The sequence below is a fragment of the Poecilia reticulata genome, linkage group LG1 (assembly GCF_000633615.1).
Source record: "Poecilia reticulata strain Guanapo linkage group LG1, Guppy_female_1.0+MT, whole genome shotgun sequence".
Lineage (NCBI taxonomy): Eukaryota > Metazoa > Chordata > Actinopteri > Cyprinodontiformes > Poeciliidae > Poecilia > Poecilia reticulata.
The window spans coordinates 31,414,728-31,432,382 of record NC_024331.1 but is presented as its reverse complement, the minus strand read 5'-3'; the positions used below and the strand labels follow the sequence as shown (position 1 = coordinate 31,432,382).

The following is a 17,655-nucleotide window of genomic DNA, read 5'->3' as shown; positions in this document are numbered from 1 at the left end:
AGAAAACTAAAGTCTTCAGTCTGGTTCTTTGGTCTCAAAGAGACATCATAATTCATTTCATTGGTTTTGTTTGTTTATTTTGGATATTTAAAATCCAGTTTGAAATGTTTATTAGAATTTAAAGTTTAATGATCTTTGAGAAAATGTTCTAGTTCCTTATATTACTTGAAATGGTCCCAAGACAACAATATTATCACTTATCGCGATATCGTTTGACTTGGCAGAAGACGCTGGTGCTGACGCCATTTTGCCACCAGGGGCAGTACGGAGCAAAGTACTTTACCGACAGTAATCTGCTTATGTGGGGAAGAAAAAGAAAATATAAATTTCTCATCAACTCAAAAAACTAAAAAAATAGATTCAAACACGGAAACAAAGGATATTATATCTATAATTTCAGTATGTTTTGGTTACCTTTATAAATGCATTATTATTATTATTATTATTTGTTTCGGTTAATTGTAATAATGTTGCTCTGCAGAGTTGTAATAGTTTTGGTTTTTTCATTATTTTAATTGTGTCAAATGAGTTAGTTTAAATGAGTTTTTACAGTGTTTGTGCTAGTTATGAATAATATAATGTTTAGTTTCAGTAAATGTTTACATCCATGCATGAAGCTGATGAATAAAGGGCAGAGATGTCTTGAATATTAAATAATTTATTTTGTTTGCTGTCTCTCCTGCTGATTGTTTTGTTCTGAAATAAACTTTAACCTTTAGTTTATTTGGCCATAATAACCTTTGCTGCTGTTACATCTACTGTTTGCAAAGTTCAAACTTTCCAAACTGCATAGACTTCAAATTAAATCGTCCATTAAAAATGCATAAAACAAGCTGTGGGTTTTCTATACGTTTTTCATCTAAGAGTGAGGATTTTATTCTGCATTCTCTTTCAAATTAATCAGCAGTGATGTCTTTTTACTCACCAGATATTTGTCTTTTTACTCACCAGATATTTGTCTTTTTACTCACCAGATATTTGTCTTTTTACTCACCAGATATTTTCAGCTATCTATTCTCTCTCTGCCCTTTTGTTTGGAAGACCCGAACTCGGAGGCCGCATGCCGTGAGGGGGACCGAGGGGAAAAGACGGGAGAGACTTTTCCAACATAATTAACCTTCACTCTCTCCATTTGCAGCGGCGCATGCAGGGACGGCGGGCTGCGCTCGGCTGCGCCGCGGGAACGTGGAAGACGGAGGACACCTGCTCGCCGCGGCGACACGGAGACATGTCCGGGCCTTTGGAGGTGAAGGAAGGGTAAAAACAGATCTGGGTTCTCCAAGCCCCCCTAAAATAAACCTTCATTCGTTCTGCCTCGCATTTAAAAACCCCTGGCGTCCAGAGCGCGTTAAATGAGCGCATTGCAGCGAGCGCAGATGTTTTACAGTGTGAAATCTGCTGTTTGTTCATCAACAGTGCAGACTGAGCGGAAAGCGGGTCCAAAGACGGCGTCATCTACTGTTTCGTTGCTTTCTGTGTATCAAACACATGAGTCGACCCGTCACGAACACAAATTCAACGATAGTACTGTTGTTTTGACACCGTTTTCACCGTGTGTGTTACTCGGCCCCTGGCAGTTGGCGGTTACCATAGCAACCAGTAACTGAAAGTTACAGAAGCTCCTCCCCCTTTTTCTGCTCCGGCCCCTTAACTATGGGATCCCAGTTTTCTTTACAAGTATTACATTTTAGACAGCTTTAATTATACATGTTTTTATTTTATCTTTTTTAACTGTAATCATTAGTCCTGTCAGGAAAACAAATTTTGTTGGACGATAAATTTCCCCAGACTTTGTCGCGATAAGCAACAATGTCGCTGTTTTGAGGATATTTTCAAGTAATAATGCAAGAAAACATTCTCTGTCAATAAACTTTAAATTCTGACGAACATTTAACACTGCAGCTGGACTTTAAATATCAAAAATAAAACAAAAAAATAAAATTAATGAAGTCTCTGTAAGCAAAGCACCAGACTGAATGAAGACTTTTGTTAGTTTTTTTGTAGAAAGAGAGGAAAGATAAAAATCATGCAAATGGAAATTATTGAGATAATATTAATTGATTTATTGAAACACCAAAACGCAAACATCAACTTATCGAAAAAATGGATTTTATCTCTTTCTCAAACACTATTTGAGTGAAATAAAGTGTTTTATCCAGCTTATTAATTGCCCCTGATACACAAACATCTGATTAGAAGAAAAAGGAATTAGTAGAACTTATTACATTTCCAAGCAATCAACGTTGAAGCAGCAGTTTGTGCTGAATAAATCCGTAGTTCCTTAATCTTATCAGAGACGGTGCTCTGATGAAAACGGCTAAATGATATTCCCGTTTTATTGCTTCCACTGCTCTCAGATACACATTATGTCATTAAAGGATTATCCGGGGACAGATCTGATGAGTATCGACTCGCCTGGCTGTTTGCTCCGATTTTCCTTGTTTTGGTTCCTGTTTGAAGCTCAAACTCCTGTTGCTCTAACAAATGTGTGTTTAATAAATAAACTGAGATCCGCGCGCAGTCACACTGTCGAGACGTCGGCATTTTGTCATTTTTCAGATGAAAAATGCAGATTTTCACGATAGATTTCATCCAGTCTTTTAATGGCGATGTTGCAGGCAAAGTATGTCACAATTCAAGAATTAAAAGAAACAAAAAAAACCAAGTGTTTTAACTTGAGAGTGGTGGACGTGTTTGTGCAGGCTGGTCGTATCCGAGGCATTCGCGACGCGCCACGGAGCGGCGGCGGCGCCTCGGTTAGCGTTCAGAAACAACAAAAATTCAGCTGGAAAAAAGATGGACGAAGGAGAAAATGACGGGAAAACTTTTCATGTTTTCAGATTTTCTTGCAGAGGAGAAAAGTTAAAGCAGAGTGTCAGGGGTGCCCAAACAGTATTTTTGGTGCAAATATCTCAGTTCACTTGAAATAAGACAAAACTAGCTTACAAGCAGTTTGTCAGCAAGAAATAAGAGCTTGTTTCAAGCCAGTAGTTCATTAATAGTGATAAAAAAGATCCAGATTATTTCACTTATCGCAGGACATATTTCCCTTGTTAAAAGTGAAATAGTCTACCAGTAAACTATTAGTGTTTTCATCAATATTAAGGAATTATTGACTTAAAATAATCTCCGATGTGTTGCTGATAAAGTTACTTGTAAGTTAGTTTCATCTTATTTCAAGTGAACTGAGATATTTGCACCAAAAATACTTGTTAAGATTTTGTGTTTTTGCAGTGAAGAGTCGAAACAGTCGAGCTGAGAAAACTAAATTCCCACAATATTGTGTAAAATGTATTTCTTAGGACATTTGTTTGTTTTTATCTCTTGAGTAATTTCCTAAATAGACAATATTTTAATAAAGCAAAGTGAATCTGAATTATTGCTGACAGAAATAATTCAGTTTAAAACGCCAGCTCAATATTCCCCAACATGTTTTGGGTCCATTGTTCTCATTTTTATGTTTGGCACAAACGTTGTTGATAAAGGAAAATACTTTAGTCTCGCATCTGAAAACAAAAAAGGTTTAATTAGATTGTAGCTGTAGAAATCCTTCCCTGTGCTTGTGAGGCCCAACAAAATGATCCAGAGGGCTCAAACGGCGCCCGGCGCCACCCTTTGGACATCCTGAGGAGCGCGTGTTGTGACGTGCAGCTGCCATCAGCCGGGTGTCGGCGGATCGGGACGGATACGTGCTAACAAGCCCAGGTGAGCGCGGCGCTTCACCGCCTGACGCGCTAATGAATGCAGCGGCTCGACGAACCGCCGCCATCGTTAATGTATGCGGCCTGATTTCACCGCGCAAAGGTGAGGCGGCGAGGGCAGGTAAACAACACGCTGCAGCTGGAAGCCTGGGGTGTATTTTTATATGTGTGTGTGTGTTTCTCTGGTCTGTAAACTTTAACTTGACACCAGCCAGATGTCCCCAAGTACCTTTTTAATTTCTTATTAACTAACAGATGTTAAGTGTTAGAAAAAGTTTGAAAGCAGCTGAGAGTTAAACTGACTTACTGCCACTTTGTTCCTTCTGCTGTGTGATATTTTAAAGTAATCCTAATCAATAGTTCTCCAGAGTTTTCAAAGTTTTAATTTGACTCTGAGATTATAGATTTCTGTTATTCTTGACATTTTTTTGTTTTAAGTCATTTAACAACAACATACGGTGCTTTTCATTCCTGGTAAAGATCAGGATATTTTTTTATATCGCCTTACTATAATCTGAAAAACATTTATCCAGAAGGTAAAAACATAAAAATATAAGAAAATCAGTGGTGCAACTATTATCAATTTCCCAGAAAGACTGAAAAGGGAGCATTTATTTTTTTTATAAAATATCCTGGGATCTCTTGAAGATGGGAAAAACAAGAGAACATAAATTCCCTGTGTTGCAGATTTGTTGATCTGTATAAATCAGGAACTAATTGTGTGAAAATACTGTTAAAAAACAATTAAAAAAAGCTTGTTTTTTTATCTTTTTATTTTGTTCTTCTGATTTGGTGATTAATTTAACTCTTTCAGTTCCTTCAACAAGATGTCGAGCAGTTTAACCATTTCAACTGTTAAAATTACTCCATCACTTAAGTAAATCTGAAAGTTCATTTAACACCAATTCTGAGAAGAAACTGTCAAAAGTGTCCTTTGTTTTTCTAAATTATTTCATAAAGACCATTTAAGCACATTTGAATAGTTTTAATCACCTTTTCTCTTGCCAATGTAGATATTCTTTTCATCTACTGTCTGGATCGCAAATATGCAAATTAGGCGATGACATCATCTTGCAACTTTTAGGGGAGCCAGTAGCTACTTTTCTTGCTGAGGATTCAGCAGCAGTGCAGTAAAATGTCTACTTATCTAAACTTACTCACATCTCCAGTCTGATGAGTTCAACTAACTCGGACAAAGGAGAGAAGTTCATTTTGCCGCCGTGCTCAGTGAGGAAGATTTAGGGAGATATGAATCTCCCCAGAGTGGCAACAACGGGCGCCAATAAGTGCAGACAGCACTGTGTAAATCATAAAAGTTCAAATGTAAAGAGAAAAAAAAAAACAAGTTTTGTGTCTGCATGGCTTTTTCCTCCCTGCTTGTTCGGATTTTCTCGATTTAATGAGGACACGGCGTACGCGTGCAGCCCAGTTATGCCAAAACATTTGGCAAATGGCTCACTGGAAATCATCTTGTTGATGCAAAAATATTATTTCATGCCTCAAACTTGTTACCTTTGGCACGTTTCAGAGCTGAACACGTAAAAAACAAAATGTGTCTTTGCTGCAGCCTGCCCTGAGACGAAATTTAAAACATGCTTCTTTGCTTCTGTAAGTTTCAGGTTAAGTGTAGACACAACACCTGGCTGTCTATCCCTAAGGTTTGGGAGATTTTATTTTTTTTAAGTTCAGTGATTTATTGGTCAGAGTTGAGGCTTAAACAGCAAATCCAATCCTTAACGCATTACGATACAAAGACTTCAGTGAAAGTAAGGGGAAATTCAGTGTGCAAATAAAACACCTTGAAATGCCTCTAGAAAGCCTGAAGAACTGTTGGTCTAGACAACTTTAAAAGACACAAAAAGAAAAGTTGGACTGCTTGGAAGCAAAATATTAGGGAGCATGATGAAAAATGTAGAACCTGAAAACCTAAAACACATTCTGAACCGAGCCTAAATCAAATACATTAGACACAGTAAAGTTAGGGGTCATTTGGAGTCCTGCTGCACTCACCTGTCTCTGCTCCGTCGGGAGGGGAAAGCAGCGTTGCAGCCAGCCACCGTGCACACATGCATCTCTTTCAGGTGCACGTTCTTGTAGTGCAGTTTCATGCTATAGGAGCTCTTGAAGCTCTTCTTACAGACGTAGCAGATCTTGGGGTCAGGGCTGGAGCACGGGTCTCCTTCGGGCGACTGAGACGTGGGGAATTTGGGTGGACTCGCGCCGTACCCCATGGAGGAAATGAAGCTCTCGTGCAGAGCAGCCATGCTAGCGGCGGCGGCCGCTGCTGCCGCCATGCCGCCGTTGTAGAGGCCGTACTGACTCATGCAAAACATGTCGTAAGTCGGATCGTTGAGCTCTTCTTTGATCTTGATCGGAGGCCCATGAGGAGACGGTGAGGAATGACCGTTTCCCTCGATGTCTTTTCTCAAGTGTTCGTCGTCGTGGGCTTCGTTTTCATGCTCCTTGTCCAGCCCTCTTCCTCCCCTGCCGTGCTTTTGATGTTCCTCTCCGTCCATCAGGTCATCGCGGTAGAACATCTTGGAGTCTGAGGTTTCAGACTCGTTTTCAAAGTCTCTCTCGTGGTCCTGATCTTCTGAGGTAAAGCTGTCCATACAACGTAGCTCTGAAGTGCCGCCTCTGCTGTCGCTGCCAGTCCCTTCCCTACATTCGTCCTCACTTTGCCTCATCATCCCCCTCAGGGCCAGGCCAGGACTCATCTCATCCTGGGAGGGCGACTGCTGGCCACTGCCGCCGCTGTGGTGGCCAGTGCCACTTGCGCCATTGTTGTTGCTGTTGCAGTTGCCGTTGATTTTAATATTGTTGTGAAGAAGACTTGCCTGGTGATTATGATGGATTGTGTCGTCGTCATCCTCATCTTTGTCCTCAAAGTCATCTGCCACGTCAATCACTTCCTTCTCAATCTTAACTGGCATGCTCGATTTACGAGGTTTCTTTTTGGGTGTGGGGTCACAGCTTGTGGTGAGGTCCTGACTGCCACCAGTGCACAGCCGGTGGGACATTGGACTTGCCTCTGACACGTGAACATTGTTGTGCGAGACAACAGCAGCCAGGATCTGCTGCTGCTGGTCCATCAGGGTGGTGCTGTTGGTAGTGGTGGGGATGATGGGGCTGGTTGGCAGTGACACTGGAGGGCTGACGAGGTCTGCTGGAGACACGAGTGTTCGGTAGAACGGGGGCACTGGTTGGACTGGCTGCACTGATTTCAGTGAAGGGAACACCAGGGGACTCTGCAGCGGGGACTGAAGCATCGGGTCTACTGGGGGAGTCGTAAAACCCAGCGGTGGCCGTCCGGGGCTGGTGAGCGTGAAGCTGCCGTTCTTGCTGCTCGAGATGACAGGCGTACCTGTGGTGGAATTGGCACGGATAAGGTCCTTGTCGCGGTTGTTGCGCAGCATGGGCATGTGCAACCGTGGGTTGGGATTGGCACTGTGGCGGTTGCGGCTGCGCAGGGAGCTGAAGACCATGTTGCATCCCTCAATGGTGCAACGGTGTTTAATCTTCAAGTGTACGGCATTATAGTGTATCTTAAGTGTGCCTTTGTCATAAAAGGTCTTTCCACACGCGTTGCAGCACACGCGACCCTTGCGTGAGGTGGCTCCCATGCGGCGTATACGATGCATCTTGGAGGAGAACGAAGGATGGCTGATGGACTTCGAAGGCTCATCCTTGATGAAGTGGTGATGCACCTGATGGTCGCCCAGACTGTTGTGTTGCTGAGACTCTCTTTGGGTCTGCTGTTGGCCCTGCTGCGGTTGCTGCTGCTGCTGAAGGGACGACTGCTGCTGAGCTTGCTGGGTGGACGGGGTCGGGGAGATGGGAGATGCACAGTTGTTGGGTTCCGTCTTGGGTTCAGTGCTGTTGATGGGTCCCAGTACTCCGCGACTCGGACTCTGACCTGTGCGGAAGGGCGATAGGGACACCTCTGACTCGCTGGTCTCCACCTGCTCTCCTTGGTTTGGGAGGCTGGGCTCCCGAAGCCGAAGGGCAGACTGCTCCATTGGGAGGCCATTAGGGGGCAAGCCGAGCATGGGGGCAGAGACTGGGTTGATATACTGGAACGGTAAGAGGAAGGCTAAGCTGTTGGGGATATTCTCAAAGTGATGAATGCTGGAGGGGCTACTGTTCTCCAGATGTGTCAAGAGCCCCGGGCTGCGGGTTCTGTTATTACTTTCGATGAACGTCCTAATCCCAGAGTCTGTCTTTGACGAGGGAACTGTGACCGCCTGACCTTCTTTCTCCTGAATAGCCATCAGCTCCACGATGGACTTGGTCTCACCAAAGCGCAGAAACTGCTGCAGGGTGATGATCTCTTCTTCACGGGACATGATGGTCCAGCGGTCCAAAACCTTGCCTGCAGCATCCTGAATGTCCCAGAAGAGACGAGAGAGACAAGAGAGAAGATACAGACTGTTATTGATTGCGAATAATTAGTCTGGTCAAAGGAAGATACAGAGCAAGGGGTAAGGTGGGTTTTTCCATTCATGATACCCAGAGGTCCCCTGGAGCGACACCTGATACGCCTCATCAAAGGTCTACCCCTCAACAATCTCTCTTATTCTTGTGCTGATCAGTCCTGCAGATCGGCAAAGTGAATCTAATGGTCCACCATTTTTAATCCGATTTTAAATATATCAGGAATTCAGGAGAAACGGCACAAAGAGGACAAAACTGAGTTACATTGGACTTTTTTTCCAAATATAATGGACTAGATGGAAAAAAGGAAGGAAGGTAGGAAAAAGAGAGAAGAAAGGAGGGAACACAACTGAACAGCCTAAAACTCTGTCTCTACTCCTGCAGAAAGAGGAAAAACCAAAACCAACACATGAAGAAAAAACGCAGTACATGTTAATACAGGATGTATTTAGTGGTAAATGCAGCCCAACGTGTCGTTTATCTGAGAAACACCTGAATCCAGACAACAAAAGCAGAAATGATACCATAAACCAGGAAATGTTTGTTAGGTCGGACCTGCTGAGGGAAGGTTTTAACTTCATGACGACTTCAGATTTAATTACTTTCATAATTTGAGAATATAATGGCTTTGATGGTAAAAAATAACACTTTGTAGATATATCTGCAAACATTTCAGCTGGTCTTAACGGTTGTTTAATAGTGATGACAATATAGGAAATTTATTTTTGCAGATTTATAGTCACATTTAGTTAATCTTTGAGCGCCTGCTGGTCATTTTGACACTTTACCATTTGTTGTATTTCCAGTTTTGGGTGTTTTATACCCAATTTTTTACATTTCTAAAACAGTAGAACATGCTTTCCTCGACACCTGATGCTTTAATGCCGTTTTCTCCAATCTGCTCATTAACTTCTGTAAGGAAATGTGAATAAATATGAGAATATTGGGTTTGATCAGGAGCCCTAACCTGTCATCATTTAAGAGACGGCAAACCAAATTAAATAGGAGCAGTGCCATAAAGACATTTGGGTAAAATTAGGGAACCATCGATTGCAGTTGTTGGTCCAATCGCCGATTACTGATCTGTAAAGAAGCCTGACCTGCTGATTTTGATTTCTTTTGTCTGACATGTTGATAAATATAGGAAGAAAGTTGCTGAGTTGGTAACAATGGGGCGACTATTAACTGCAAACGTGCAGACCCGACCCGGTGGGCCGGTCCGTCAGTCAAACTGCAGAGCAGAAGAGGACAGCGGCTGATTTTTAGATCTTTGCTGATAATCTCAGGGGATTAGATCTGCTTCACATGTAAGTATCGGCCGATCACCGATCTTAAGGAAATCACCGCCAGTCAATCGGTTGGCCAATAAATCAGTGCACCTCTAGTAAAACTCTCTAAATACATTTTATTCTAAATGAAATTTGAGCATTTTTATAACAATGCGTCTCGTTTAACTACAGTAAAAATAAAGTTTTGATTAACTGATGCTCAATATTAAAATATCTGCTGTGGAGACTTGAGTAATGATCCGCTGACTTAGCTTGAATTTTTCGCAATAAGCAGATTTAAAAAGAAAGGTAAGCGCCCCTGCAGACGGGCTCACCATCAAGCATAAACAGATGATGATGAGGCTTAGTTTAGGCAAAAACTATTCTGATAGTTTTTCCTCTTCTGGGGCCCCATATCTTCACCTGTTTCAGATTGCTGCTGGCGAATGAGTTCACAAACCGAGCAACACGCTGCAGCTGATGATAATATTCAGAGTTGGAGTATTTATGTGAGCAAAATGGAAATGTACAGTGTAAACAGAGCGGCTCACACACTGCAGGCCCTCAGGGGAGCAGCAGCGGGTGACATCAGGGGAGCAGCGCCAAGCGATGACAATTAGTCATGCTGAAATGGTAGCATTTCTTACGCGCTCCTTGCTGCTGGCATCTATAAAAGATAAATGGCGACTGTGGTGCGCAGAAAGCTGTAAAAACCAACATCACAAAAGCACAAAGGGCCTGTAAGGAGAAAACAGAAGATAAATGTTTAAAGAGAGACAGCGGGGGAAAAAAAAGAGAGGGAGAAATACTACGGGAGACACACAGAGGAAGAAAACTGAGAAAAAGAAATAAAAGTGTGAGTGGTTTCATATCATGCCCTTAGATATACCAGAGAAATAGATTCTTCTGAGACGAAACATCAATAGTCACTGGGGTATTTGTTGTTAAATATACATTAAAAAACATTTTACACTTTCATTCTGTGTGCGCTCTGGAGTTTTAGCCTGGAGGTACGACTTTAAATTCTAGCCTGGACACTATTATTTCGTACTGCATGGCCATGCGGGCATTAGCACTTCCATTTGATTTAATTGAAACAAAATAATGAAAGTAAATTAGAAAGTGAATCTGTGAATAGTTCCACCATCTGAAAATGTTCTTAAGAAATCTGGATTCTAAGTAGAGCAGCAGTCTGGGTTTCACACTTTAGGGAAACAAAAACTGGCTCTTTTTTTTTTTTTTTTACACTTTTCAAACATGCAGAGGTCGCCTGGTTATTTACATTTTTCTGGATTTTTAAGGTGAAATTGAGGAAATTTTCACCTTAAAAATGAAAACAGCATCACGAGTGTTAAGTGACGTCGTTTTGGGAAAGTATTCACACCCATTAAACTTCTTCACACGACACAACCGCAAACTTTTTGCTTTTACATGGATTTTATGTGACGACACGTATATAAGGGAGCTCACAGCAGCTAAGTGGAAGGAAAAACTTATGTCAAAATGCATTAGCTTTACAGTTAACGCTGCACAACTTTCACTCTAAAAATGGACGCCTGGAAGGCGCGACGCCACGACGTTTACCAACGTTTTAAAACTCAGCCTTTACTCTGACGCCTCAAAATGAAATAAAGTGCAGCTGGTATGACTGTGGCTGCATGATCAATGTTTGACACAAGATTGATGTGTTAGGATGGCCTAGTCAAAGCCCGACCTAGAATAAGTTTCAAGATGCTCTCCATCCAGTCTGGTGGACTGGATGAGACTTTTCAGTGGAGTGGAAGGCGACTGAAATTAAAAACTTGAGGGGTTATAAATACTTTTGCAAAAGGTGTTAAGAGTTGCTGATTAGTTCAGATTAAGACGAACATTTCCAAGTATTTATTTCCAACTTGCAGGAAAAAGACGTTTTATTTTGTCTTCAAAGAGTCCAGAGGCGTTGGAGTGAATCGGAAAGCGGAGAACCACTGTCCAGACGGAGCCGCTGCATTAATCATGAACGCTCCAAAAGTCAGCAGAAGTTCAGGAATAAAAGAATTATTTGCAGGAAGACACCAGCTGTCCGTCCTGCAGGAGCTTCTGACGATGAAGATATGAGCGCTAATGTCAGTGATGCCCAAAGGGAGGTTCAGGGGCCGTTTGAGGCCCCTGGGATGACTGAGTGTGGCCCCTGATTTCAGTTCCAGAATAATCTAAATTTCATGTTTGATGTAGATGGAGAGTTTGTTTAGTTAAATGGGGATAAATGATTTAATCTCCTTACAATAGAAAACATTTCTAACCATTTATCTTTAAATGATCAAACTTCGTTATTTCTGCAAGGATCCAGTGACTTTTACTCAAAAAATCTGCTTTCAATCAACTCATTAAACTTGGCTTAATACAGCAAGTGTTTTCAAAGAACCAAATCCTGATTTTATTGCTCAGAACTGATAAATTTTGTTCCATTTTTTTCCAATCAATACCTAGAAAATTTGCAAACTTTATTTTAATGAGGGAAACTCAGTTTAGGATTTAAATCTATAATAATTTACACATTTTTCCCAAACAAAGACCTGACTGATTTATTTATTCAATGATACTCAGTTTATTGTGGAGGAGGAACAGGAAAATGTTTGTTTTTTTTTTCCTTTGGAGTCTTTTTGACAAAAAGTTTGGACACCCCTGATGTAAAGCGCGTTGACACACATTCGCAGACAAACGCTCACAATCTTTACTACTATAAGTCTTGCAGCTGCACTCCCCTGCATTAGCTCTGCGCTGCAGCGAGAGAAACAAATACGCCATTAGAAGCACTTTTACAAGTAGGCACTCATCTTCCAATTAGCTTAATGTGGCCCTCTTCCCTCTCTATTTTCCAGCCGTGCCCCACCTCTTCTTGTACGCTCCCTTCAGTAAAATCTCATTAATCCACCCCTCCCCCTCCCCCCTAGTGCTATGACATATTAGTCTGTCATTATGCATCCCAGAGTCCTTTAAACAATGCAGCTAAACCTTTTGTTTGCCAGGTTAATGACTATTAGCCAATAATTACAGCAGAGAGACGGCGGGGTACCCCCACTTTATCTGCTCCACAGCCTCAGATGTTGGTTTATTTCGTCCGCCTGCCTCCCTGAATTAATCTGGCTCACAAGCGCGTTTATCCGTCTTCTCGCTGCTGCGTCGCCAATGCTGGATGTTGTGCAAAAATGTCTTAACGTAGCCCGCTAACCCAGGGGCTGGGTTAGCGCTCCCGGTTATACAACATGTCAACCAATTATGCAATTAGCAGATTATGCAATTTGTTGCATGTTTCCTTGAGAGCTAGAAAGTAAACTGGGAGATCTCTGAACTGGTTGGAATGAAGAGGATCCGTTCTCACAATGGCAAAGTGAACCATGGGAACCGCATTGATCCACCAATCACCTCGCGGTGAATGTGATCTCCTCTAAGCCTCCAGGGAATCCCCATTGATCTCCAGTCCTACTCTCAGATCCAGTTGCTTAAAAAAAAAGAAAACATACTCTATTCCTGTGTTTATCACTTCAAGGGAGGTTAAGCAGAAGTTCCTTGTGATCTGAGAAGGTCCTGAACCTTGACGCTTTTTATTCCGTTCTCCGCCTGCCTCCGCCGCTCCGCTGCGGACCGCGATGAATAATGCAGAGGATCTAGTGACGAGGGGGGGGGCCCCATCGGGGATCGGTTCACGCAAAGCCCACTGCCTGGAGCCATCACATCAGAGGCCAGCCGCTCCAAAGGCACAAGCTGGCTCCCCCTTCGCCTCCCCAGTGGCTGGTCAGAGGTCATCTGTGAACAACCATCTCTGCTGCTTCCCCTGTGATGGCGCACAGGAAAATCTCCAGCTACACGAGGAAGTGGGCGGACGACATTCGGAGGAATCATAAAGGCTGAAATTTACACGTTGTGATCTCGGGTTATTTCTCTTTTAAGCTCCGTTCGTCAGGAGAGATTATTCTGCAGTGGAGCCGAAAATAAACGTTTGTTCAAGCTGCTGTAGGCCAATTAATTTTATCCTCATTGGCACTTTTTTTAACCCTAATCTGCATTGATCTAAAGCTTTACACAACGACAGACAGATTTTTAGCAAACATAACTTGCACTTCGAGTTTTGTTTTTTTATTTCCCCCCCAATCAGCCAGATTTGATGTAAAAGTCAAAGTTTGCCTTGCTCATCAGTTCTCAGGTTTTCCAAACATCTCTTAAAGGGCCGGTATGTATTTTCTGTTGGCTTCAGTTGTTATGAAAATACCGTATACATCAAAAACAACTTGAGATAAATTTGAGCTTGGTGGAAATGGGCAGAGTTTTGAGCCAGTTTTCTTTAGACTCTATATTTTTACTCATTTTTATTTTCTAATTTGTTTGAATGTGTCCAAAGCCCCTGAACCAATGTTAGTTATCAGATATTTGTGCACAACTTATTTTAAATTATGTAATTAGACAAAATTTATAGATGAAAATAAATGGAAAGTACAAAATATAAACCAGCTACAATAAATGGATTTTTTCCTTCCACTCAATTTCCCAGTGGTATCCCTAGATAAAGCACTATGTGAGCAGCCCACTTCTTAGTCAAAGTCAAATTAGCATCAACAAACTCTAAGCTTGCTCATAACATAACAGCAGAAACTGAGTTTTAGGTTTGTTAGCTGTAAGCCATCGAAAATAAACACTCTGAGAAACGACTTTATCTAAATTAATTCCATGTTTTGAAGTGAGTTATTTAGTTTATTGTAGTTGATGTTCAAGTTAAAGCCAGTCGGAGTCGGTTTCCTTGGAAAATGTAACTAGATAAAAGTGGTTGTTTAAACCTTCCGCAGAGTTGAATCATTTGTTTCTCCAGAAACGTGGAGAATTCAGAGAAACGGTGGCCTGAGTTTCAGCGGGCAGACTCGACGCCTCTCCGCAAATAAGCTTCAAGGTCTTCTCGGCCTCAACGAGCAACGCTTTGGTGGGAAACGAGATCCTCAGGAACTGAAAGGTTACATAATATCTTCTGTAAACTCAAAATTCTGGTTTCCACGTGAAAACAGAAGCGATGTGGAAACGGAGATGATGGAATAAGCGGCAGCTGATGGGACGCCATTCGGAGGCGGCTCTTATCTAATCAGGAACCGTCGGAAAGGGCCGACTGCATCACAGAGGACAGGCGGCTGCAGGATAAGTGAATGTGAGGAGGCCACTGGGCTCATTGTGCTGCAGCAGACGCAGCGATCAGCCAACAGGACACCCGGCTTCAGCTCTTTGCCCGATTTGAGTCATGGCTTCGGTTAAAAATTCATGACGGTGTGTTAGCTGTTGCTAAGGGCACGCTAATCGACTGGAGTGAGATTTATAGTGCAGTTTCTGCACTAGATGGAAAGGGAGGGGGTCAGGGGTCATTATGCTGCAGAAGACGGTACGGCAGGCCAGCTTAGCATAAAATCGGTTCAGTCTGACTAATTGCATTCTACACTGCAAAAACACAAAATCTTACCAAACAATTTTGGTCTAGTTTCTTTGTTCAAGACACCAAACTGATTTAGAGACTCTTGACTACTCAGATTTACACTTAATATTGATGCTAATTAAGATATCTTTAATTGGAGATGACTAGTCAAAACATTAAAAAATATTACTTCACGACAAATCATAATTTAATTCTTAATATTTGAAATCTTAAATGTAATAGTAGATATCTGCAGTGACACGTCTGGTCATAAAGCAGAGCTTGTTGAATCAGATTTTGTGGTAAAACGGCCTGCCGTACAGACGGGTGAGTCAGAACCTGGCACACGCCGGGTTCCAGGTGGCCTTTCCTAAACCGTTTCCATCTCTTTTTCCACTGTCTTGTCTTTTATTATCTGTTTTTGAAAACAAAGCTGTCATTTTACGTCTCCTCTGCTCTGATTCATCCGACTCTCCCGACTTCAAACCGCCGCCGCCGTCATCGGCGCCTAATGTCGAAAAGATGTCCCCCGGCTCCTTCAGAAAGAGGACGGGACGGTCGTTTGGCCCCCCGCCCGGCGAAAGGTGCAGCACATGGAAGCCATTTCAGGCCCGGCGCGCAGCGCGCTCTCCCGGGTCCGGCAGCGTTTACAGCAAACTAAAACCAACGGAATCAGCTGAAATGGATGAAACACCTTCGTTAGCTGAAATATTTAAAAACTGTAACTAATGGGGGAAAACAAACTAACTGGAACTACATGGCAAGTTTAAAAAATTAACTAAAACATCCTGAAATCATAGATTTAATAACGTTTTCGTGTTAATGGATCTTTTTGTTATCCTTTTGAACTGAAGTGTGTCACGATACATTTTGCCGGACGATAAATTGTCCCAGAAGTTATCGCGATAAACGATAATCTTTTTTGTTTTGATGCCATAATAATCCAAGAACACATTCTCAAAGATTACTAAACTTTTAATTCTAGTTAACATTTAACACTGGAACTGGAATACATTTTAAATAACCAAACAACAGATAAAATGAATTAATCGTTCCGCTTTGACAGGGAAAACAGGCAAAAGAGGCAGGTAGTGCAAACTAACTACGTTCTACTGGATGTTGAATTCTTGCAGCATTTTTGTTGTTTTGTTTTTTCTTTTGGATATTTAATATGTTCCAGTTCCAGAGTTAAAAGTCCTTTAAAGTTTTTTTTTGTCTTTGAAAATGTACCTATTAATATTTCAAAATGGTCTCAAAATGACAATATTTATCATTTCTGGGACAATTTATCGTCCAACAACATTTGTTATCATGATAGGCCGAAATAACACAAAACTAACTTGCAGGTAACTTTTCAGCAGCAGCAGCTTGTTTCACGTCATTAACGTCTTAATATTGATGAAAAAGTTTCACATCAGATTATTTCACTTATGACATTTTTATATTATACAGTGAAACATTTTGACAGTTAAACTAGCATTTTTCATGAATACTGATGAATAATCAGGAGTAGGTTTTACCTTATTTTAAGTGAACTGAGATATTTGCACTACAAAAGCAAACCAAAATTCTTGATAAGATTTAGTTATTTTTCAGTGTGAAGCATTGAAACATGCAGCATCAGATGCAGAACACTGTAAAAACATAAGACTTAGCTCCAGTTTCTGGTGCAAATAGTGACGTGTCTAATAACTAGAATAAAGCAGCAAACGCACTTTAAAAACCAATTGAATAAGACAAATGAAAAACCCAGATCTGTTATAACCTTGATTCTGAGCGCTGAAGCACCGTAACCGAGGTGAAAGCTCAGCAGATCCAGCATGGAGCCAGAGGGAACGCCTCGGAGAACGCGACTGTCTGATGCTTCCCGTTAACCGCGGCGGCGGCGGCCGGGCCCGTCGTGGGCCTAGGAGACAGATGCAGGGGCCTCTGCAGTTGTTCCAGGGCCAACGGAGAGCAGTGAGGCGGCGGAGGAGCGGAGAATCGCTCCCCTCTCCCGCTTACATCACGTCTCCTTTGTCTTGATTACCATGTTGGCAGAAGAGCCGCACAGAGCAGCATATGCTCACAGTTTGCTCCTTTAGCCACATTAAAGTTCGGTTCCTGGCGTTCCTGTATCGAAACTTCCACCTCCAGGAAGCAGAGGGAAGCGTTTGGAAAGCTGTGCTGCGTTGGTGCCGCAGCAGCAGAGGTGTGTGTAAGCTGCAACGCGCCGCATTAGCAGCGCAGGAAGAGAAAGAATAAGCTAATGGACTCTTTATTTAATGTGATCAGAGCCATTATTGACAGGCTGCCAGGAAGACGCAAGACCATTAACTCAAGTCTGGGTGTGTGTGTGTGCGTGCGTGCGTGCGTGTGTGTGTGTGAGAGTGTCAGAGAGAGTGTGTGTGCTGCTATCGCTGCTATCTGCTACCTTTCCTCCAGTCCTTTCCCTACAATGTTTCACTGCCAAACTGGTTCCAACTCAGAACCAGTTTAAGCTTCAGACTGGAACAAAACAGGAAACGTCTGAGAAACGAGTTTTAAATCCGTCCGTCCGTCCGTTGGTTCATCACAGTATAAATCCTTTTATGAGCAGAAGCATCTGTCATAAATTCAGGCCACGATTTTTGTTTTTTTATGGAGTGAATCCTTGGAAACTTGATTCCAGAAATTTGGCCAATTATGAGATGAAAGTCATTTAAACTCTGTAAACCAGCGGACTGTAATTCATCCCGACGGTTTTCCCACAGCGCCAGAACGCGGAGCGTCTTCATAACGAGTCACTTTGTCCCGCTGCCAATGCGACGTAAGGATGCGTGAATCAACACACCGAACGTTTGCG

At 42.2% G+C, this 17,655-nt stretch overlaps 1 protein-coding gene and 1 long non-coding RNA gene across 7 annotated transcripts in view; one reads left to right on the top strand and one right to left on the bottom strand.

Annotated features, from left to right (window-relative positions):
* The window catches only part of bnc2 (basonuclin zinc finger protein 2), a 224,415-nt gene that overhangs the window by 10,895 nt on the left and 195,865 nt on the right, over window positions 1-17,655 (bottom strand). For all 6 annotated transcript variants that reach the window (XM_008422785.2, XM_008422799.2, XM_008422814.2 and 3 more), the window contains one exon: window positions 5,712-8,083. In XM_008422785.2, the coding sequence (XP_008421007.1) occupies window positions 5,712-8,083 (2,372 nt within the window). The remainder of the gene's footprint in view (window positions 1-5,711; window positions 8,084-17,655) is intronic.
* Window positions 997-15,683, top strand: LOC103472904 (uncharacterized). The gene is made up of 3 exons (XR_534944.2): window positions 997-1,246; window positions 14,247-14,354; window positions 14,437-15,683. It is a non-coding gene; the product is annotated as an uncharacterized LOC103472904 (long non-coding RNA).